The 24650-nt window shown below is 36.5% G+C and overlaps 2 protein-coding genes across 9 annotated transcripts in view; both read right to left on the bottom strand.

The window, feature by feature from the left end:
• The window catches only part of celsr3 (cadherin, EGF LAG seven-pass G-type receptor 3), a 93048-nt gene that overhangs the window by 3285 nt on the left and 65113 nt on the right, over nucleotides 1–24650 (bottom strand). Inside the window, 13 exon segments of the mRNA XM_051903887.1 lie at nucleotides 1099–1168; nucleotides 1553–1659; nucleotides 1841–1936; nucleotides 2083–2160; nucleotides 3568–3681; nucleotides 4574–4721; nucleotides 4847–4929; nucleotides 5581–5733; nucleotides 5990–6154; nucleotides 6230–6405; nucleotides 8688–8798; nucleotides 8919–9058; nucleotides 9680–9837. Coding sequence (XP_051759847.1) covers nucleotides 1099–1168; nucleotides 1553–1659; nucleotides 1841–1936; nucleotides 2083–2160; nucleotides 3568–3681; nucleotides 4574–4721; nucleotides 4847–4929; nucleotides 5581–5733; nucleotides 5990–6154; nucleotides 6230–6405; nucleotides 8688–8798; nucleotides 8919–9058; nucleotides 9680–9837 — 1599 coding nt within the window.
• LOC127517722 (solute carrier family 26 member 6-like) lies at nucleotides 11255–24319 on the bottom strand. 8 transcript variants are annotated; one of them, XM_051903774.1, is made up of 24 exons: nucleotides 24049–24318; nucleotides 23635–23769; nucleotides 23449–23512; nucleotides 21253–21729; nucleotides 19464–19631; nucleotides 19007–19048; nucleotides 18357–18499; nucleotides 18081–18220; nucleotides 16212–16322; nucleotides 15364–15512; nucleotides 15128–15292; nucleotides 14901–15047; nucleotides 14597–14679; nucleotides 14335–14482; nucleotides 14104–14217; nucleotides 13541–13618; nucleotides 13355–13450; nucleotides 13119–13225; nucleotides 12954–13023; nucleotides 12575–12664; nucleotides 12356–12496; nucleotides 12131–12185; nucleotides 11875–11984; nucleotides 11255–11741 (listed from the first exon to the last, which is right to left on the bottom strand). In XM_051903774.1, the coding sequence occupies exons 7-24, from the start codon at nucleotides 18497–18499 to the stop codon at nucleotides 11718–11720; spliced, it is 1971 nt and encodes a 656-aa protein (XP_051759734.1). In that variant the 5' UTR covers nucleotides 19007–19048; nucleotides 19464–19631; nucleotides 21253–21729; nucleotides 23449–23512; nucleotides 23635–23769; nucleotides 24049–24318; the 3' UTR covers nucleotides 11255–11717. The 8 variants fall into 8 exon arrangements, 7 of the variants coding, with proteins under 7 accessions (XP_051759734.1, XP_051759733.1, XP_051759735.1 ...); XM_051903773.1 differs by lacking the exon at nucleotides 19007–19048; XM_051903775.1 differs by lacking the exon at nucleotides 19464–19631.

Raw genomic sequence — 24650 nt, 5'->3', positions numbered from 1 at the left:
TACTGGCTCCAAACCACTGATTCAAAACAAAAGATTTGTAAAGCTTCGAAGCTTCATGAAGCAGTGTTTTGAAATCGGCCATCACTAGATATTGTTGAATAAAGTCATTATTTAGTTTTTTTGGTGCACAAAAAGTATTCTCGTTGCTTCATATCATTAATGTTGAACCACTGTGGTCACTTGAACTGTTTTAAATACGTCTTTAGTAGCTTTCTGGGCATCTGAAAGTGTTAATGATCTTGCCGTCAATGCAGGCCTCACTGAGTCATCAGATTTTATCAAAAATATCTTAATCTGTGTTCCGAAGATGAACGAAGGTCTTACGGGTGTGGAACGACATGAGGTTGAGTATTTAATGACAGAATGACAGAATTTAATAAAAGCAGATGTTGCTATGGAATAGTTGTTTATTGACAATGTTTATCACTTGAGTCAATTTCCTCCATCTTCAACAATGGTCATACTGTAATTAAAATGTTTTGAGGTTTTGCTAAAGGTCAAAGACTGTGTAACTTGTAGCCAATTACATTTGACATGGAATTGAAATCTTAAAGTAAAGGGTAGTTAGTTAAGTATTCAGTTTCAATAGCACTACAACAAACTGACCACTTCATGCCCCTCCCTGATCACCTGCAACATACACAAGTAACCATATAACCTTTATAAATACTATTTATAACTAGGTCTCTCTTAAAGCACCTTCAATTAATAAATGAAACTATAAATTATATGAATAAATGAAACTACAACACCCACACATTGAAACATTCCATGAGAACTGTAAGGCAAATAGTAACCAACGCAATGAAACCAAACAATTACAGACATGTCCTGCCCTTGCAAAGTTACATATCTATCTAAGATATGTTTAAATGAAAGAGTAGGTGTTTCAGAAAGTTTGTAGTAATTCAGGTTATGAGTGCCAGGCTGTTTGATGAGAACACATTTATTTGGATGAATTAAGGCCTTAATCCAGCTCAATCATTTGACAATTGTGCAACACCTCTGCTGTTCCAAATTTAACAACTATGTCAACTAAAGAATCAGTTGAATATATTGTAATGATGTTGTAGATGGTGGTGTCGTGGTTATGTTCACCTGATTGTAGTCCTCTACTGGTCTGTAGATGTCGGTGCCAGGAACCTGGCCAAGGAGAGAGTATTTCGGTCTGTTGTAGGGAGAAGAAACAGGTAGTGAAGGAGAAGAAAGGAGTCAAAACAAGGAGGGACAGATGGAGAGATTATATGCAACTGCTAAAAACAATGACGTCAAGAACAGGACTTTAATTCCATATGGCCAAGCTAAGGGAACTCAAAAGGAAATGCAATATGACGCTCAAAAAAGCTTCTCCTGGGATCTTCAACAGTACAAAGTGAAACAGGAGAGTGCACGTAGAACCACTTTTACATTCTCATTTAATTACGCAAATGGTGCACTTGTATGTAGTTTAGTCATTTAGGGTTTAAGATTATGGGAATATGGTGCATTTTCCATGATTTAGCGTGTATTTGTGAATTATTTAGACTTTGTGTATGTGGTTTCTGTCACTCACAGCTGAGTTCTGAAGACAACAGTGAGGATAGAGAAGGCAATAGATGCAGCCAGTCCCATATCAGGATTGAACAACACTGTCAAGATCATAGTCATCACCCACACCACCTAAACACACAAACAACAGAGAGAATAATATCTAAACCGTCAATTCAGATTTTTACATTTTTCCTTCATTTTTTTCTGTGTCACTTTATTCACTCCTTTTTGCTCTTAGTCCTATTTTTTTTTGTGTGTGTATAGGTCTATTTTTAATGTGTTGCATAAGCTTTCTCCTTCTCCTTCTCACCATATCCACTTTGTTGGTCCTCCAGAGAGAGCGGATGTCTCCAAACTGCTTCATCATGCCATGCAGATTTACATAGATTATAGCAGCCAGCACTGCCTAAAGAAACCAGCACACACATGAACAATTTTTACATATATTCCTATGTAAATTGACACATTAGCATATTCATGAATTCAGCACTGAAATCTTATATTATGAATATTCATGACAGGCCCACACAAGGGCTGAATCAGGGTACTAACCTTTGGCAGCTCCTCAAAGAGTTCTCCAATCTTTAACAAGATCACCAGAATTACCAGAGCAGAAATCGCTCCAGCCACCTGAAAGTTTGACAGAGAGAGGTTTCAATTTAAACATTTACTCAACAAAACCAACCAGCAGTTTAACAATCTAATGAATGAACCATCCCCTTGTGAAAAAGAAGTACACTTTAGCATACCTTTAAAAAGTATACTTATTACAGAGATAATATACTAAAAGAATATACAGTAATTAAGTGCAAACTGAATGTTTCCAGACACTTAATTGTATGTTATTTGCAAATTAAATGGAAATGTATTATAGTAATTGAACTTAAGAGTGCTTTTTTGACACTTAAGTAAACTTGTATGTTGCGTATTTAAAGCATGGTTGATTATGATTTCACTTTTTTAACTTTAGTTAGTGTGTAATGTTGCTGTTAGAGCATAAAAATGTCAGAGTTACAGTGCTCAAAGGGGATGAGGCCATGTTGGGCTGTTTTAGAGAAGAGGAAGAGTTGTTGCAGTAGAGTGTTGTTACCATGCAGTCATTTTACGCCAGACTGCTTCACAAACAATGGTCAATTCAACATTGGATTTGCACAAAAGATTAACATGACGGCACATGCTAGTTGATGAGTTGAATCAACTCCACAGCAACTACATAAATTTATCCACTAACCACCATTCAGAAACATCCAGATGCATTCTATAAGTTGTAACTTCTTCCTGAGTCTCTATCAGTGACCGACTCTGGTTTGAACCATGTAAGGCTGAACGCCATTACTGACAATCGGCATTTTGGCTTGAGCAACCGAAATGCGAGCTGCAAAAGCTCCGCCCTCTTCTGGAAAGCGGCCAGGAGCAGCAGCTCATTTGCATTTAAAGGGACACAAACAAAAACAGCGTGTTTTGCTCACACCCAAATAGGGGCAAATTTGACAAGCTATAATAAATGATCTGTGGAGTATTTTGAGCTGAAACTTTACAGACACATTCTGGGGACACCAGAGACTTATATTACATCTTGTAAAAGGGACATTATAGGTCTCCTTTAAAAATATTTGTATTACACATTCTTAATGATGACGCTGAAATGTTGCGTATTTAAAAAAATATTAACTGTAATACTGAAAAACACTACAGTTAAAATTATAATCAGATACTTTACTTTCTTCTTTACTTATTAACAAGTAAGTGCACTTCTTTCGCACAGCCAAATATTAGATAACAATTTTAAACATACTTTAAGGTACAACTTTTAATTTGACATTATTACAAAGAGCACTTTTTAAAAATGTACTTAAGTGTGTTAAGAAACAGAGTTTTGTAATGTACTTTTAAGATTTGAAGCACACTATAAGTACATTCAATACAATTAAGCGCACTTCTTTTTCACAAGGGTCTATCCATCCATATATTCAAAACAAGTTAGAAAGAGAAAGGAGAAAAAGGAAATGTCAGTTTGCATTTTGCTGTTGTTCTCACCTGTGACTTCCCCCCGGTGCTGACCTGCACCATGCTGCGAGACATAGAGCAGCTGATAGCAAAGCAGTTGAACAAGCCTCCAATGGAGTTAGACAGACCCAATGCTATGAGCTCCTGATCCAGAGAGGACACATTACAAGTAGAACACAAGATGTTCAAACAAAACTGTTTTTTCCAAACTTTTAGAATTCTGTGCAAAAAAAATTGTGGGTTGAATTGAATCAATGACTTTCGGCTACTTAGAGAAGAACAAAAGACACAAATTGCCAGCTTTTCAGATAAAAATTGGGTTTAACTGGCAACTGGATTTGAATTTAAAGAACTAAAGTTGTGTAATGCCAGTTCGGTAACACTTTTTTTGTGTGTGTCCTTGTACTTATTATAGTAATAACAGTAAATTATGCATAATTGCACGCAATTAGCCCTAAACCAAATCATAATCCTAACTCCATAGTAAGTACATGTTGTTAATATTACTCAGTATCTAACTGTATAATTTCACTGTAGCAAGGACACCTTAAAATAAAGTGTAACTGTCCATTTTTGTATATGTGACTATTTCCTGTTTTTAAAAGGAACAAAGTAAACATTTCGCATTTTGAGAATCAATCAGTTACTGACCTCTCTTTTTGGTAAATTCTCCCTGTTTGTTTATTTGTGTTTGTACTGAGATGACTTCCAAAGCTTTTAAAGATAAAGTAAAACCATATTTTCCAATCTTGCAGTTTTACTATGCTGTTTGCTTATGTTGACACTAAATTTGACATGAAAAGTGGGTAAAAAATTATATTAGCGATTACTCCAGTCTTCAGTGTAAGATGATTCTTCAGGACTCATTCTAATTTTGCATATTCTTTATTATAAGAAATGATGCAAATGGTGCTGCTTAATATTGTTGTGAAAACAGTGAACTTTTTTTTCAGGATTCTTTTTTTGGTAACAATTTAATGTGTGCTTGGTGAAAAAAAAAATCATTTAAAAAAATCATCTTTTATTTGTCTCTTACCTGGTTACTGTCAACTTTGTAAGCATATTTGAGGGCAAAAATTCTACCCAGTGAGATAGCAATGCCATAACCAACAACAGCCAGTGCAAAAGCATCACCGACCATTGAACCCAGCAGTGAAACAGCGGGTGCCACGGGAGCCTGCAGACTACAATGTGAAGAAGAGATGAGTATATGAACATGAAGATGTACTATGATGCTGTATATGATTTTGTAGTAACATAGAGTTCTGTACAGTTGCATTTGTGCTGCATAGTAGTGTGTTGGACTCACCCTGATGGTATTTCTCCAACTACTTCAACTTTGTATTCGGTCTTCAAATTCATCTGCCATGACACCACAGTAGCAATAATAATCTATATACACAAACAAGATTAAAGCTTTAAGAAACCCTCAAAGCAATACAGTACATTACCTCTAAACAGGAAGAGCCAAAACTGATGAAACTTTTTCATAGAATAAAAAATTATAATGAAATGTTATTATAAATAAAATATGAATATAAATACATCTAAAAAATGCATAAGGTTTTCTTATAGGTGTAGGTTTAGGGCTGAGAAAGTCATGGTTAGTCAGTAGTATATATACAGAAGAGAAGAGAAAAAAGAAGAGAAAAAAAAATTGTAACGACTTTTGACAAGTACTGTAATTATCTGGTAACACTTTACGATAAGGGTCCATTTGTTAACATTAGTTAACTACATTAACATGAACTAATGATAAAAATGCTTCTAAAGCATTTATTAATCTCTGTTAATGCTAATTTCAACATTTACTATTACATTACTAAAACATTACTACCAATTGCATCTGATAATATTATTTAATGGAGCTAATATGAACTAACAGTGAACTGTTGTATTTTATCAACTAATGTTCACAAAGACTAATAAATACTGTAATAAATGTATTGATCATTGTTAATTTATGCATCTGTGTATGTCCTCAGTTGGCTAAGTAAATATGTGTGTGTGCATGTGTGTGTTTAACTGTATGAAGTAACTCACAGTGATCAGCTCAACAGGAATAGGAACAGGAATTTTGCGTGCTGCCAAGGCACTAAGTTGCTTCGCGATGATCAGGCCAGCAATGGTTACAATGCTAACTACCAGAGTACCAATGTTAGTCTTTCCAAGCAATGCACAAATCTCTATGATTGTCTGGAGAGAGAGAGAACAAAAGTGAAAGAAGTATTAAAATCATCCATAGCTTTCAGAGTGTAAGTCATAACCCCTGCCAATAGGGGGCACTAAACACAAATTACACATGGGTGTGATTATTTGTCCTAGTTCAGCATAGTCCTCAATAAAGTGTTTGGAACTGTGCCATCAGTCAATCAGAATTGATGCTCCATAACCATTAATCACATGGCATTTATTGTTATACATATTGTTGTTAGCATGTGTTCATACTCACATATATAAGAGACAAAGGTCCGCTGTACCGTTGTGGGTTGATGCCGAAGGAATATTTAAGCTGGGAGACCATAACATGGATGGCGGCTGCTGTCGTGTAAGCTCTCACCAATGGCTCTGAGAGATAAGTCACCACAAAACCGAACCGAACCAAACCAAGGAGCAACTACACCACATAAACAATTCAAAGTCACATACACACCTTCAAAGCTATACACTTTACAATTCCAAGAGAACCTACCTGGAAAATGCCAGATAAGAAAGTCACAGTGGCAGCAATCTTGACCCTCTCCGCATCACGGCCGACAGTGTCTAAGATGGTGATGTTGGTGTCATTGCCTGGCATCATGAAGTCGGAGTCTGGAGCCAAACGCTCCGTCACGCTGCCAATCATAACGCTCATAACTGCATATGTACCTGTAGACAGAGAGATATTAGAAAGTGTGGGGCATTTTTGCTATATACATTTTGCAAATGTTCACTCAAAAATGAAAAATCTATCATTATTTTCTCACTCATACAGCATCAACAAGGTGAACTGTGATGAAAGGCTGTCAATTGTTCATAATAGCACTATACAAGCACCATAACAGTAGTCCATACAACTACATACAGCTATATTTCAAGTCATACAATAGCTTTATGTGAAAACAGATTTAAAGGGTTAGTTCACTAAACTAACCCCTTGGGTTTAGTGAACAGATTTCAGCTGTGGCGGGTAAGACAGCCACTCCCACTAGCCACTTTGGCGGGTTGATTGACCCCTGTACATACCAGCTGATATACAAAGTAGTCTTGATTTGGGTGGTCAATCTGCATTTGAAAGTTTAAAAGGGTTTTAAATCTTGTAAATCAAGTAAAATGACTCAAAATCAAGTAATTTAAGCATGCCAAAGTCAACTTTAATCATATAAAATGTTATTTTCTAACAGCAAAATTGTGGACAGTGAAAATGCTGAGTGGCTAGTAACTTTGGAAAACCACTAACCACAGTGGCTGGTGAGCAGAAAAGTTAATGTCAAGCCCTGGCTGTGTCCCAATTCAGGGGCTGCACCCTGTGAAGGCTGCATACATCATCGAGGCAGTCTCATTTAAGAAAAATAACTGTTAGATTGCAACGTAAGAAAGAAATTCCAGTATTTTACACCTCACAATAAATATCAGTCAATTTTATTACGGTTACTTTTCTTAAATATGACATCCTTCAGCCTTCAAATGCGATCTCCGAAGGACGCAGCGTCCCAAATGAGACGCAGCTCCTGTCACCGAAGGAGTGTGTTTTTGGTTGTGAGGGAAAGATTACCCTTTTCAGCTTCCCAAAGAACCCAGCGGAAAGATTCGGAAAGACTCAGTTTATCTTTTATAAATATGATAAAACTAAAGACTTTTCGGAGATATGAAGGATGTTTTGTTACTCTATATGTACTCAAGATTAACATGAGATTGGCAGAAACTGTATGTGATACCCCCCCTCATTCCACACCCGTAAGACCTTCGTTCATCTTCAGAACACAAATTAAGATATTTTTTGATAAAATCCGATGGCTCAGCGAGGCCTTCATTGCCAGCAAGATAATTAACACTTTCAATGCCCAGAAAGCTACTAAAGACATATTTAAAACAGTTCATGTGACTACAGTGGTTCAACCTTAATGTTATGAAGCAATGAGAATACTTTTTGTGCGCCAAAAAAAAAAATAACGACTTTATTCAACAAGATCTAGTAATGGGCGATTTCAAAACACTGCTTCATGAAGCTTCAAAGCTTTACAAATCTTTTGTTTTGAATCAGTGGTTCGGAGCGTGTAGGCCAAAGTCACACGAACCATTGAAATTTCAATACATTTCGAAACACTTATGACGTAACGAAGCCTCGTTTACTGAAATCATGTGACTTTGGCAGTTTGATACATGCTCCGAACCACTGATTCGAAACAAAAGATTCATAAAACTTCAACGCTTCATGAAGCAGTGTTTTGTTTGTTGAATAAAGTTGTTATTTTGGGTTTTTTTGGCGCACAAAAAGTATTCTTGTCACTTCATAACATTAAGGTTGAACCACTGTAGTCACATGAACCGTTTTAAATATGTCTTTAGTAGCTTTCTGGGCATCTGAAAGTGTTAATTATCTTGCTGGCAATGGAGGCCTCACTGAGGCATCGGATTTTATCAAAAATATCTTAATTTGTCTTCTGAAGATGAGTGAAGGTCTTACAGGTGTGGAACAACATGAGGGTGAGTAATTAATGACAGAATTTATGGTACCTAAAGCACAGGTTTGAAATCAGTAATATGAACCAGTTCTTAAGTGTTCCGCATCCAAACAACATCAAACTTGCAACATTTATGAATTAAAGTGCCATTTATGATTTAAAGAAATAGTTCAGCCAAAAATTACAATTCTGTCATCATTTGCTCAACCTCATGTTGTTCCAAACACAAAAGAAGATGAAAAGCAAACAGTTTCAGTTCACATTGACTTCCATTGTATGGACAAAAAATACAAGGGAAGTCAATTGGAACTGAAACTATTTAGTTACCAACATTCTTCAAAAACATCTTCTTTTGTGTTCCACGAAGAAAGTCAGTCATACAAGTTTAGAATGACATGATGGTGTGCAAACGATGACAGAATTTTCATTTTTTTGGATGAACTTTCCTTTCAAGAACAATAGAAATAAAAGGAAGTGTGTACTTACCCACAGAGATATGTTTGGATGTTCCAAATATGAAGTAAATGAGAATGGGGTAGAAGGAGGAATATAGACCAAAAACAGGAGGGACCGCAGCCAGCAAAGCATATGCCATACCTACACACACAAAACACATTACAGATGACATATGATTGTTTGTGTTTTCATTTAGGTCTACAGTATCGCAAGTAACAGGTGTGCTTTGGTAATATAAATGTGCATGTGCTTGTGTTAAACCTTGTGGAAGGTGCATGATTCCCACACTGACTCCTGATACAAGATCGCCAATAGCATTTTCTCGAAATGGGTATCGCGGCAGCCATGCCAGGAGAGGAATAAATGATAGGAAACAGTTCTTAAACCTTGGGCCTGTACACCTGATGAACAAAAAAAATGATTGAGTAAGTTAATAAAATAGCAACTTAAAAGTGGGGTTCATTAAAGCACAATAAGCTCTTCGAATCATTCTCAAATCATGCTGAACAACATGATCAATCAATTAATTCATGGTCATTTTCAGTTCAACTCTTCACTCAAACTATTTTGCCGATACAAACTGTAATGGGAAAAAAAATGCAAAATAGAAGCATTCTCACAAGTTTATAATTATGTAATGTAATTTAATGATAGTTCACTCAAAAATGAAAATTCTGTCATCATTTACTCCCCCTCAAGTTGTTCCAAACCTGTATGAATTTCTTTGTTCTGCTGAACACAAAGGAAGATATTTGGAAGAATGTTTGTAACCAAGTAGATCCCCCTCCCCCCCTCCCCTCCCCCCCATTGACTACCACAGTAGGAAAAAAAAAATACCATGGCAGTCAATGGGGAGCGAGATCTGCTTGGTTACAAACATTCTTCCAAATATCTTACTTTGTCTACAGCAGAACAAAGAAATTTATACAGGTTTAGAACAATTTGAGGAGGAGTAAATGACAGAATTTTAATTTTTAGGTGAACTATCCCTTTAGGCTCAGCACTAAGACATATTTACACACCTGACAGCGTCTTTGAGTTTTTCTTTTGCTGAAATTTTGACATCCGATTTCTCTGCAACTTGGTCAACACTGAGCTCATCCAGTACATCTCTGTGGACATGATATGGTACCCTCTTCCTGAGCTCTGTGTCTTTCATCTCTTCTTCCATTTTGAAACTCTATTGAATACTCAATTCTCTATTCCAGATGTGGATGTGAACCTTTATAAAATTTTCTCTTCTCACACTCACTGTTCCCAAGATCCCAAAAGCATGTCCTCACAATGAAAACTCAATTCTTAATGTCCATGAAAATAGACCCAGAAACAAGAAGGATGTTCTCCAGCGATTCCAATGAGAGATCTAAGGGTCTTGCCAGATGTGCAGCGAAGTTCTGGACAGCAATGGATTGATTAACGTCCCTGGCTCTTCTCTTCTATCACAGGTTGTGTTAATGTGTATACTGCCCTTGCCGATACCCGTCTGATCTATTCACACACTTACTGATAGAATTCTAATGTGTTCATATGGGGAGCAAAGTCCCAAAAACACAAAGGAAGGAGGGGGGGGTCAGTGTTGGACACTTTCACACTAGAGACCTACGCCACCTTATCTCAGTCTGATTAGATAGAAAACACCATGTTCATTCTGCCAAACCATGTAGTTTTGTATTAGTGAATTGTTAACAGTAGATCTTTGAAACACATCTTTGCCCGTCATGCCACAATATCTCTGAAGTGTTTTGATCCGATGAAGTAGAGACATTTTTTGTCTTTATTTGAGAATATACAGACTTGTATATGAAATTGTAATTATGTTATCATGTTATAATAGGTGTTTATACATTTAACTTGATGAGTGTATGATGAGTGTAAAAATGCTGGGCTGTTTCAACCCATGTTTAGGTCAAATGTGGACAAACCCAACTGTTGGGTTTAAAAATTTAATTAAAAGAAAAAAAACAAATGGTTGATCATATTTGTTTGATCATATTTGACCCAAACATGGGTTGAAACAACCCAGTATTTTTAGTTTATGTACGCTAACTTTAGTTTGGTGACAAAAGTGAACGAATACTGACAAAACATTCCTTTGGGGAAATTTTGGGATGTCCTCAATTGTAATACATTTTTATTTTATTTAACCACACTCAATGTTTGGGTCAAATATTGACAAACCCAACTATTGGTTTAAAATTTTAAATTAAATTTTAAACCCAACGGTTGGGTTTGTCCATATTTGACCTAAACATGGGTTGAAACAACCCAGCAATTTTTAAAATGCATACTAAAAATGCTAAAGGTTTTCAGTTGGTGGCAGCGTTAGTAATTATGATTAGCTTTATACAATATGCTATGTCCCCAGTAAACATGTGAGCAAGATGAGCTGCATTAAATATTAATGTGACCTCTCCCCAACAACTGACCTGAGAACAAAGTCTCTTCTAATGACATTTATGGTTCAATTCACTGGGGGTACAAGAAGAACATTACAGTGACGCACTTGTGTGATCTCTACATATATTGACTGAACTGTAATGAGCTGGTGCAGTTTGACTGTTTTCAGTCGACCCTTTGTGACTCTGTTGGAGTGCTCATAATTATTTAGATCTTTATTTTCCATACTATTCATGTTGTTCTTTTGTACATATTTGATTTATTTTACTGTCTACAAACCAAATTGGTCTCTAACATAAAAAACAAACATATGTTAATAAGAATCTGGGAGATTACAGATGCACAGACATGTACATAATGTTTTGAGGACACTTCTATATTATATATTTCAGCCATCTAATCTAAAAGTAGAATAATGACAAAAACAACAAATGTAGCAACAAGCAAGTAAATAAAACAGCTGACATAAACCATGGTCATATGTCAATTCTAGCCATGGTGTCAGGGTTAATTTCATGTTCAATAGCCGATAAACAAACAGCTGTTGCCACATATCACCTTAAATCCAGATGAATGCAAAAAATTGTTCCAAACCATTAAATCAAAATTGGAAGTGCTGAGGGCTTGCAGGTTCATGTATCCGTCATTCATGAAGGGAGGTCATTAAAGGTCTGTAACGTCTGTGTTCTGTAAAATGTAGATGCATAATTGAATTAGAAAATGCTATTGAATTACAGTGAACTACAACAGCCCCATACAAACACAAAGAGAAAATATAAAAAATAACCAGATATATAACAGCATTTAAACACACACACACCTGTAGCCCCTGGTAGTGCAGGACTGCATGATGCACTGAAGGGAAAAATGAGGAAAGAGACAGAAAATCTGGAACTAAACCATGGTTCTTCATCTGAGATAGTAAACCATCTAGAAACAAACACACAAGAAATACAGTAAATATATGAGTGCATTAAACATGTTAAAAAGTTCAGTTCTTGGATGAACTATTGATTTAAAGTCACATTATATATTAAATTATGTGAGAGTGTGGCTGTATGTGTCACACGTGTAACCTGGACATGCAGCACAGAAAAACGAGGTCTGTGTGTTCTCAAAGTCCTGAAGCACCTGTGACCCAGACAGAGAGGTAAGACACGCACGTTCGCATTCAAACACAATGACATCCATTGGTTAGGAGTTAATGAGAATCAGTAACGGGTAATCTATTTCTGTTCATCTCCTGTAAAATATCAACACTTCTACGTGTGGTATGTGTGAGTGTGTTCTGTGTCACTAACTGATTTGAATGTGCCCATGGCCACTGAGTCCATGAAGGTGACTCCACTGAGCTCCAGAATAACGCAGTGCTGAGCACTCTGACCCCCCTGCTGGTCTGGAGGATTTACTGTGGGATTCTCCCTAATGCCTTTACTAACTGCCTGCATATGCAAAAAGAATAATAAAATATAGACATATTTAAATGAATGGAAAGCAGGGTACTGTAATGGAGGTTATACCTGTTTGAGTGATGTGAAGATCTGGTCTATATTGGCATAGTAAAGTGGATTACAGGAGGAAAACACAGTCACACCAGGGACCTGGAGTGCCTAAAACCACAAAATGGAATTTAGATTTATTATGGTTTGAGAAAGTCTCTTATGCTCACCAAGGGTTAATTTATTTGGTCAAAAACACAGTAAAACAGTGATATTGAGAAATATTATTAACACTTAAAATAATTCTATTTTACTATATTTTATAATGTATCCCTGTGATGGCAAAACTTAATTTTCAGTAGCCATTATTCCAGTCTTACTGTATATAAGCAGTTATATAAGCAGTTGCTCAGCTTAACCAAAGGCTGGATTATCTGAGAATTGTGTGTAAATATATTACATTTGCGTATTTCTCCAGATCCCTGTAACAGTCTGTACCGGCAATATGACCAAGAACGGCAGACCTGGCACTGAAAAATTTGGAAAGAGAAAGAATAAGTGTATGAGAAAGATGAGAAAAATAGAGAGAGACACTGTAGATAAATATCAGACAATGATGACTTACCGCTGTGTCCTGAAGACGATAGTAAGGAGAGAAAACAAAATTGCAATGCCAAGCCCCAGGTCCAGGTTAAACACCAGAGCACTAAGCAGTGTCACTACCCACACTACCTGCAGTCTCAGTGGGAAACACACACAGAAAACACCCTGGATGAAAGGCCTACATGGAGCAGGATTTTGATCCAGTAGCATGTCATACTGGGATTTATTATGTTGGATAAATGGATTGGTTGCCCTTACCAGGTCCAAGCGGTCTGTATTCCAAAGTTTATGCACATCTTTAACTTGTGCAAAAACCCCTTGCAGATTAACTAAAATAATTACAGCCAAAACTGTCTGAAACACACACAAATACACTTTAGAAAACCACTTTATTACACTATATCCGTATAATATATACTTGCTAACTGAAGGCGATATTGGGACCTTTGGAAGCTGCTGAAAAAGGGGGCCAAACTTCAGTAAGATCAATAGAATTATCAGTGCAGACACCAGAGAAGACACCTAAGAAAACGAGAGAGGTCATGTTCAACATGGAGTTACTGCAGTGCTCCACACCTAAATGTACATAAATATATTGAAGAAAATCATTTTCATTTGTGTATGTGGTTTGGATCTAATCAGTGATCCTTTGCTGATAAGAATGATAGATGTTAATGATCAGTGCTTTAATAACAGAGTCACATGCTGCATTTCTTACAGCACAATTCAGTTTCAATTGAATCATAATTTAGCTTTTATTTATTTTAAATAACTAATGCAATAGTTTTATGTAATTAAATAACACAGCCTGTTGAGTTTCAGTATGTATTTGTACATCAAAATATTTTAAAGGGGTGATTGATTATGATTTAAAGATTTAAAGATTTCTAAAAGTCTGAGAAAATACTCAATATAATCTTCCCATGTTATGTGATTCACATGTAAACAGGGAAAGAATTGTTGTGCATGTACATTTGACTGTAACATGAGACAACAGATGTTCGCACCTGAGTTTGTCCGCCTGTACTCTCCTGCACAGCGCTGCGAGTTAAGGATCCGCTTACTGGAAAGCACTGGAACACCCCTCCAATAGAGTTGCACAGACCCATAGCCAACAGCTCCTACAGGAGGAAGAGACCATTTGTGATCAGACAGAGGAGAGGCTGCAAATATCTATACTAGTCTTATTGTGAGGATACAGGGAACAAAATGTTAAAGTTACATCATTTGTTTGTTACCTGGTTGCTGTGAAAGGGGTACCCATGTTTATGAGCAAACATCATGCCCAAAGAAGCTTGGAGACCATAGCCCACCACTGCCAACGCAAGAGCTGTCAAAAAAAGCTCCTGAGAGAAGAAAAATGATGGAAGAGAGGGAGGTGAGAGACTTAGAGATAAATAAAGAGAGAGAAAAAGGGATAAATGAGAGTGAGAATTAGATTTAACACCAAAATACTTTCAGCTATTTGGTTTTGTAAAGAAAATCCAACACTCTGCTGACCCGGTTGGTATGGGTCCAACGATCTGTATTCCATACTGACCAGACAAATCAAACTGCACTGATGACACAGTGGCAAAGATAATCTAGGAACATGAAGAAAGAATTACTGTTGCACAGCTAGTTGAGCTAACATGAAGTAACACGGAACAGATGTATTTAACTAATGATGATAGTGAAAACTAACAATAACTAATAAGTAAAATGACAAATTTATATTTAAACAAAATTATATCAATAAAAACTTCTATACAATTTTAAAAAACTATAAAAACCCTGTTTCAAGTGTGTTTGTGCGTGTGCCCACCAGTACCAGCTCCCATGGAATGGGAAATCGAGTGCTCCAGCACGAATTCAGCACCTTTCCACCAGCAAGTATAACCAGGGAGACAAAGGAAACTACCAGTGTCGCCGGTAACACTCTCCTGATTCCAGATGCAATGTTTAAAAACATCTATTGGACACACATATGTACATTCAGCATTTGAGATATACAGAGATCACAGAGGTAAAACACACAGAGCTCATTCTCACCCAGAAAACAGCGAGGACGCCTCTGTGTCTGACTATGGAGATGCCCATCAGTAAAGGCAACTGGTGAACAGTCACATGGACAGCAGCTGCCATAGTGTATCCACTGACCAACGGCTGAGACAACCACCGACACACCCCTCCACAACGCAGCATATACAGCAGAATCTATAAGGAGAGAGGTTTATACAAAAACACACAGACTAATACAGAATTAATACAGCTTGTGTGTGTATTACCTGCATTAATCCACACAGAATGGTCAACTGAGCTGCAAAGGCAACTCTCATGCTTTCAGACTCCATCTCATTGCTCTCTGCTCCACTGCCTTCAAACACCACATCACCTGTTACTGTACCGACCATGATGGAAAGGATAGAAAATGTACCTGTGGATCAGACAGATCATCAGTCAATCAGATAGACCTGAGTGTCCAATCAAATAAGAACAAAGCCATTTAATATGTTTTATTTTAGTTTTTTTAGTGTTATTTTATATTTTACTTTATGTAATTGTATATTTTATTATGTTATTTTATACTTAATTTTATATTTATATTTTATTTTAATGTTTTGTGTTTTACTGTTATCTTATATATTTTTATTTTATGTTATTTATTTTATACTTGATTTTGTTTTAATTTGTATTTTTAATTAAATATACATTTAATTTTAGATTTTATTGTTATTTTATGTATTTTTTTATTTCATGCTATGATATATTTCATGTTAATATATATTTTATACTTTATTTTATGTTTTGATTTATATTTCAAATTAAATATACATTTTATTTTTGTTTTTATTATGTTTTTTTATTTTTTTTTTTTTACTTTATGTTATGATATATTTTATACTTTGATTTTTTTTTTTTTTTTTTTATGTTCACCCAAAGAATAGTTTACCTGAAAAAAAAAAAAATCTAGTCATTATTTACATGTCATTAAAAATCCATATATTGAAAAATATCAACAAATGTCCTTGTTACAACATTTCATTTTTGGTGAACTACTCTATTAATATCTTTTTTTCTTAAAAAATGGCATTGTGTATGTACTTGCAAAGAGAGTTCATGTATATGTACTTACCCACAGAGATGTGTTTGGATGTTCCAAATATAAAGTAGATGAGAACAGGGTAGAAAGACGAATACAGACCAAACACTGGAGGAACTGCAGCCAGCAAAGCATTAGCCATCCCTACAGAAATAGAAAAATGCTGAAAATGAACAATTTGTGTGTAGAGAAGTGTGCGCAGTTCTGTACAATAGAATTAGTCATTACATCCACTTTATCTGTCAGATTTGAACCACAGAGCATTATGAGGAAAATTATTGGCTGCCAGTTGATAATACAGATCTGTAGGTGTCTAGTATGGAAAAACAGGGCGATGATAATCATAATCGACCCCCTTACATCACAGACACTTAAGTTTCTACACTCTCAGAGAACCCTAAAAATAGACTATGATCAATGTTGATCTATGTTGACACTTGCACCATAATAAATTCTTTATACTTAGCAAATAAAGTTTCTTGCATGTCATACATATATACAGTACTCTCCACAAATATTGGCACCCATAGTAAATATGAGCAAAGGCGGCTATGAAAATAAATCTGCATTGTTTATCCTTTAGATCTTTCATTCAAAATATTCACAAATTTCTAACCTATCATTGAAGTAAAACAATTGTAAATGGGGGGAAAAGCTCATTATGAAATAAATGTTTTTCTCTAGTTCACGTTGGCCACAATTATTGGCACCTAATTATCGCAACGTCCTTTTCCCAAGATAACAGCTCTAAGTCCTCCGATGGAAGATCCAATCACGGCCCATTATAAGATTTCTAGCAGGGACAGTCAGGTTTTGATTTTTATCTGTTAGTATTTGATAGAATCCATGATGCCATGTATCTGAACAAGATGTCCAGGACCTCCAGCAGAAAAATAGGCCCACATCATTAAAGATCCAGCAGTATATTTAACCGTGGGCATGGGGTATTTTTTATTCATGTGTGCACCAAACCCATCTGGTGGGTTTGCTGCCAAAAAGCTCTTTTTTTTAGTTTCATCTGACCATAGAAGCCAGTCCTGTTTAAAGTTCTTGTCTGACAACAGAATATGCTGGAGATTGTTTCTGGATGACAGTAGAGGATTTTTCTTGAAACCCTCCCGAACAACTTGTGGGGATGTAGGTGCTGTTTGATAATTTTTTTTAGGCTTTCTGAGACTCAAGACTCAACTAATCTCTGCGATTCTCCAGCTGTGATCCTTGGAGAGTCTTTGGCCACTCAAACTTTCCTCCTCACCACACATTAGGGCGATTTAGACACACGTCCTCTTCCAGGCAGATTTGTAACATCTTTAGTTGATTGGAACTTCTTAATCATTGCCCTGATAGTGGAAATGGGGATTTTCAATGCGTTAGCTTTTTCTTATAGCCATTTTCTATTTTGTGAAGCTCAACAATCTTTTGCTGCGCATCAGAACTATATTCTTTGGTTTTTCTCATTGTGATGAATTATTAAGGGATTTTGGCCTTTGTGTTTACACATATTTGTACTCCTGTGGAACAGGAAGTCATGGCTGGACAATTTCATACTCCTAGTCACCCTGGTGTGCTAAAAAAAAATGTAAATATGAATGGGAATATACTCCAGAGATATTTTCCTCATAAGAATTTCTAGGGGTGCCAATAATTGTGGCCAACATGTATTGGAGAAAAACATTTATTTCATAATATGAGTTTCCCCCCACTTTCAATTGTTTTACTTCGATGAAAGGTTAGATTTTTGTAATTTTTTGAATGAAAGAACAAAAGGATAAACAATGCAGATTTATTTTCACAGCCGCCTTTTGCTCATATTTACTAAGGGTGCCAATTTTTGTGTAGGGCACTGTATACAGCATATATAGCAGTTCAAATATCACAGGAGTGTGTGTGGAAGTCTTAAACCTTGAGGCAAGTGCATGATTCCAACACTGATTCCTGATATCACATCTCCAACAGCATTTTTCCTGAGTGAGTATTGTGGCAGCCATGACAGGAGAGGTGCAATAGACAGGAAGCAGCTCTTCAGCCGTGGACCTGAATACCTGATGCAAAACAACAGAGAAATTAAGGTTAAATGGGTGTATTTCTCATGAACACTGTGTCTATTTTGTGATCACAATTATCTTAAGTGTGCATGCTTCTTAAATAAGCTCCTTTACTCTTCCCACCCACACTCACTGGCTCTCCTCCTTCAGCTTTTCCCAAATTGTCCGATGCGCCTTCCACCTGCGCTGTCCCTGGATATCTAGTTCTGCTTCATTCAGACCATAAACAGGATTAGGATTGAAGATCTCACTCTGTGAAAGTCTTTGATTGTCCATCTGTGAGAACAAGAAAAGTAGCTAAATCAGGCACACTCCTAAAGAGAGTGTATGATTATGTCGAAGCTGTTGTGACGTGGCCTTGAACTCAGAGCAAATCGTCTATTATCATTCTCACAAGCAAACACAGTAGCTGAAACCAATTAAACTGGAAGTCTATAACTGGAGAGAGGGAGAGACAGATTCATTATTCCCTCCTCCAGACTGTGTTATTTATTGTCTCAAATGTTCACTGACAATAATCTTTGGATCAGCTTCGGTCTGACCAAAGGTTAAAGGATTGTAATCTACCACTCCTAAGAACAGAGATCATATTGCACATCCTTGAGTGACAGTTTGTACTCAACAGACTTGTTACTATTTTTACTGTAGTACTTTAATAATGATCTCCAGATAATGATTATGCAATTATGCAACCTCTTTGTAGGAGGCAGGCAGGACTTTATTATTCAATAAGACATGCTACTCTTCAACAAATAATTCTTATTTAGTCACATGAAAACTGACCTTTGACTCTCTCTCTCTCTCTCTCTCTAGTGCAGACTGAAGCTACAGAAGACATACATCAAGTCATTATGCAATGTTTTATTTAAATATTTATCAGTATATGGACAGAACTCATCACAAGCAGATGTTACACCAGAATAAATTTTGCACTATTTTCTGAAGCCATATTTAGATGCACAGGAAATTCATTTTCTAACACACAATAGTACAGTTTAAAAAGTATACCAATTACAAAAGTTGGTGGGAATACACTAAATAAAGCATGTAAAATATCTGATCAGGACTAAGGGGTGCAGTGTCTTAAGTGTACAAAGATGTCAGCAGCCAAAAATAACACATCAAAGCTCATCTGCGTTTATCAGCACTTTTTGATAGGAACACACGTGAGGACAGGTGACTACAAAGTTGAGTGTGCAGTAAAAGAGGAAATAAGCTTGTTATCAATTCGTTTTCTTACCTTGTCTATAGAGAATTCACTGTATTCTGTTCTGTGTGTCCTGAGGAAACCACTTTATTATCCCTGTGCACATGACCTAAACAGCTCAACAAAACCTCAGGCCACCTGTGGGACGTACTGACGTACTTCAGCTGAATGTCTCTCCTTATTAAATATTTTCATGGTTTTCTGTTGTTTAAAGGTCAGATTTATAATGTTACCTCATATATAATTTATCACACATGCTGTCTCCACCCTACATAATAATCACCATGGTAATTTCCCCCAACTATGTGTCTCATTGGTTAATATAAATGTCGACAGTGCTTAACATCAGAAGGCAAAAGGTTGTACAATCTCAAACCCACACATTCTCCAAATACACATTTCACAACCTAAAAAAAGTATCAAAAATGACAAACACAAATTGGGGAATTTCCATTACTCCATTGGTCACTGTATATATATATATATATATATATTAGAGGTGCACCGATACTAAATTTCTCTGCCGATACCAATAGCCGATTATTCAGAATGATATCGGCCGATGCCGATAGTTTGGTTTTTCTAAAGAAAAAAAAATTCTCCCAAATAATGTTGCAAACTATACAGGGAACCCTCTCATTTGGTACACTACAATATTAGAGGTTACAATTAACAACAATAGTTTTATATTCAGCTGCTGTTTATTTTCATATATAACAATTACACTCAAATAAAAACTGAAATGTTTGTAGGTAGTTTTCATAAGCACTTGTTGTCTTCACGGCAAATTTACACAAACATAATTAACAGTAAATAAGCTCCTCTCTAATGTTTTTTTTATATATAAATAGCTAAGGAACTGTGAACACTGGAAAACATTCCTGAGGTAAATTTGACATGATGTGACATATTGTTCACAAGCTTTTATTGACGTCTTTCCGCGGTTGAATCACAAATAAAGTGATTACATGAGACGTGATGCATTCTGGTAAGTTGTACTAGGCTATATTTTTCAACATACCTTTGAGAATCATGCATGTTTTTCGAGATATAACTTGTATTGAAGAGGAAGAACCGCACTGCCGCCTGAACTAAACATTACAGCGATCTGACACGTCACATTTAAGAGCATCAAAACGCCATTTATTGTTTGAATTTCATTATAAAATGGACAGAATTTGAAAACGGAAACTTTAATTCTTATCAGAAGTAACAAAGCACAAAGCCTTTTGCGATTATTGGACGGGAGGCGCTACAAATAATATTTGATGTAGCAAAAATTAAAATAAAAACGCAGACCTGGCAACCCTGGCTTGAAATACGGGTGATTCACAGGGTCAAAAAGAGCCTGCTTTAGCGTCACTATTTTAAAACTGTTAATGCGTTAAAATTCAACACAAAAGCTGGTTTGCCAACCTCCAAGAAGAAGAAGAAGAAGAAATTCAACACAAGAGTGATTTTCTTCACACACAGTATGTATGAGTTGCAGTCTGACACGCTTTTCCGCACCCTTTTGATTGACAGGATATAATCGGCCCTGATCATCGGCCGATGGCCGACAGTGATAATAATAGCTTTTATCGGCCGATACCGATTGTTGGCCGGTGCATCTCTAATATATATATATATATATATCTGCACCACAAACCTGAAATCTGCACCACAAACAGGATAAAAAGCCAAAAATGTATCCAACATAATCTAAAAATCTAATTAAGCATATAATGCATTGCTGATGTGAAGCCATGCCATAGTCTAGTAATTTTGAGCATCTGATGTAAATCTGCATACATTGTTTTTTCTGCCCCAGATGTAAACTTACAGTAGCATGTTTTTCCTCAGTATTGAAACCGCTTCAGCAGCACAGTGAGATCTCTGAGCCGCTCCGCTCTGCTCCGTGCAGACTGGTGAACTGGCAACTCAAAAAACGAAAAAGTGAAACTACGGGAAAAGCTAAGATTTGTGATTTGCCTCAGAGGGGGTAAACGAGGAGGTCTAGGGGGGTGTCTTGGTGGAAGGGGCTTGCGTTTTACTCTGGCACTCTGCCCATTCTCGGGTTCAATGTTTTTGACTTGAGAAGTGGGTCGCGGGGGCGGAGGATCTGGTGCTGTGATTGGCTTTGAGTGGGCAACAGGAAGGGGTGAAGGTGGAGGGGGGAAATCAGTAAAAGAGGACTCGGAGTGGGAGGAGCCTTCCCAGGGTGCCATGCTGTCAGGAGCCACAGATGAGATGGGAGGATGGCCACGTTTTCTCGTGTCAACCTGAGGAGGATGTTGGGGAGTGGATAGAGAAGGCCGTGCTAAAAAAGAATAAATGAAGAAAGTATCAGACTTGTATTGAAGACTGTTTCTGCATTAGAATAAAAAAAAAAAGAAAAAAAGAAAGAGATTTCATTTCTTGTAACTACAACATTTTTTTGTAATAGTGACTACATAACTCTAAATTGCAACTATTTCTCATAAATGCAACTTTCTTGCAAATGCAATTTTATATTACATTACTGTGATTTATTTCCATAATTGCAACTATTGCAATTGTGACTTTATGGGCCCTATCATCAGCATAATGCGACGCCAAGTGCGACGCAAGTGTTTTTTGCTAGTTTCAGCCCGACGCAGTTATCATTTTCACATCCAGCGCCCACATTGTTTAAATAGCAAATGCACTCGTGCCCATCTGTTCGCCCATGGACGTGCTGGTCTGAAAACGAGGTGTGCTCAGGCGCATTGTTGGCGTGTTGCTATTTTGAGGCAACTGAAAACGACAGTTAACCAACAAAAACCTGGTCTAAAGTCAATGCCACAGTATTTTTTTGTTATTAAAAGGGCGCGTTAGTAATATGCGCCTATAGATAGGTGCATAATGTGCGTACACTCTGCTTGCTACATACACAGGGACTCGCAGCAGCACACAAACGTCAAATATTAAAAATAAAGGGATTACAATGTAAAGGATTATTATTGTGTACATAAAGATAAAAATGCCTATATGTCATAATGGATAGTGTTTGCATGTATCAGAATTACCTATCTGCAATAATGACAAACGCCTAATTATTTGACCAATCGTGCCAATACACACATGTATTTAAACTGACACGTCAGGTTGAGGGTGTCTATATTCCGCCATGTAATTAGCAAATCCGCCATGGTGCAAGTGCACCTGGCTTTTGAAGGGAATGGGAGATGAGACTCTGATTGGTTTATTGCACGTTACACCAAAAACACACCCATGACTCATTAAGAGACTAGGTACAACCCTTTTAGACCATGCGCCTGCCGCGCTGACCATTTTTTCCTTCGTTAAACTAGCAAAAGTGGATTCGGACACACCCTAAGTGCACCTGCGCCAAGCACTTCTGACAATGCGCTTAGATCATTAAAATAGGGCCCTATGTCTCACAACAATATCTTTATATCGTATTTTGAAATTTTATATCTCATAATTGCGACTATTACTAATACTTATGACTTTCTTGTAATTGTGTTTTTATATCTTGTATTTGCAACTTTATTTCTCACAATTGCTACTTTCTCAGATATGCTACTTTATATCTTATATCTTTATAAACTTAATTACCTGTTTTGATATAGGAAACAGGAACTTGTTTATTTCTAAATTCCGCTTTATTTAACTTTATCTCACACACCTGTTCAGTTCTAATTATCCCCTCACCTAACAAGTCCCATTACAAAGGCGAATGTTGGGACAATAGCAGCTAATTAGCTTAGCACCTCCTGAATATCCTTGAGTTTGCACTTGCATTGTCTATTGATGAGCTCAGGTATCATTGTGTAGACAGGAGGAACAAAGATCAATGTAAACACACAGTTTATGTGTCATGCATGAGGACTGATTAGCATCACTTCTCATGCAATGAAACTTTAAATCAGTCTTATGAAAACATTTGATTTTCAGTCAATTCAGTTAATATCTGACACCATCTTGTCATATACCGTATCAATGCACTGTTGATTCAATAAAAGTAATTTATCTATAGGTGATGTATTGACTATACCTGCTGTTCTGTTCCCTGATGAACCAATTAGAGGAAGCCTATCCTTCGACATCACTCCATTGTCCTGTATAGTGATACAAAACATATGATCATGACAGTGTGATATTGTTTGAGTTAATGTGCTGATACTGTATATTCACTTGTATATCCAATCTATTTAAGTAATTTTTTGTGGAACAGCCATACCTTGTCATGTTCAGCCTCTTTTTTCTTTCGTTTTTGAGACATCTTAGAGTTCTTCTTTCCAGATTCACCCTCTTTAAGGGCTTCCCTGAATTGTGACATCCTTTTTCAAAAGATCAGGACACATGCACTGACTCACTTCAAACAAAGAGACACATCAGCCTTACAATAAAACAAACATTAACTGAAATAAAATACAATACATAGACATTTTATTTCAGATACTTTCTCATTTTGCTTTAGTTTAACTTGATGTACTAAAATAGTGAAAACATATAAATTACTAAAACTTGAACTAAAATTAAAAACATTAAAGAAATAAAAATGAATGCTAATTCAAAAAATTAATAAAAACTTTAATAACATATATTATACTAAAGTAACATTGGTTGCTATTGCAGTATTTCTTATACTCACATTATCCTCTCCACTTATCTTCTTCTCTTCACATTTTGTCACTCCTTTTTACATCATGTGATCAGAAAATATTCTCATTCCTTTCTTTCAAATTCCAAAAACCTTAATGTGGCTTTTATATCTTTGACTCTCCCTCACGTGTTTCCTTTCCTCACTTGCTTTCATTCGTTCAGCTGTGGATTAAAGGGATTGGCCATCGAGCCGCTATGATGATGAACAAAAGGGAACTGGAGAAGGGGGTGAAATATTTATACTTAGTTGCACAGCCAAAGCCCCCCAACACACTGTGTACCCTCTCTCTCTCTCTCTCTCTCTCTCTCTCTCTCTCACTCACCCACACATACACCTGCTGGCTTGTAGCCCAGGAAAACAATGATACATTATACACACATGAATCTATCTTCAAGCCACTCGCACACATGTACACGTACACAGTCGCAACATATTTGATACCATTTAAAAGTTTGGACAGACCTACTCATTCTTTCTATATTCAATTCTGTATTTTACATTTTAGAATAATAGTCACCAAAACCAAAACTACCACAAATTGTGTACAGACCAAATCAAAACTATATCAATCTTCAGATTCTTTTTAAACA

The sequence above is a fragment of the Ctenopharyngodon idella genome, chromosome 8, assembly GCF_019924925.1.
Source record: "Ctenopharyngodon idella isolate HZGC_01 chromosome 8, HZGC01, whole genome shotgun sequence".
NCBI lineage: Eukaryota > Metazoa > Chordata > Actinopteri > Cypriniformes > Xenocyprididae > Ctenopharyngodon > Ctenopharyngodon idella.
Note: the sequence above shows the minus strand (reverse complement) of the source record. Positions and strands in the feature narration are given on the sequence as shown.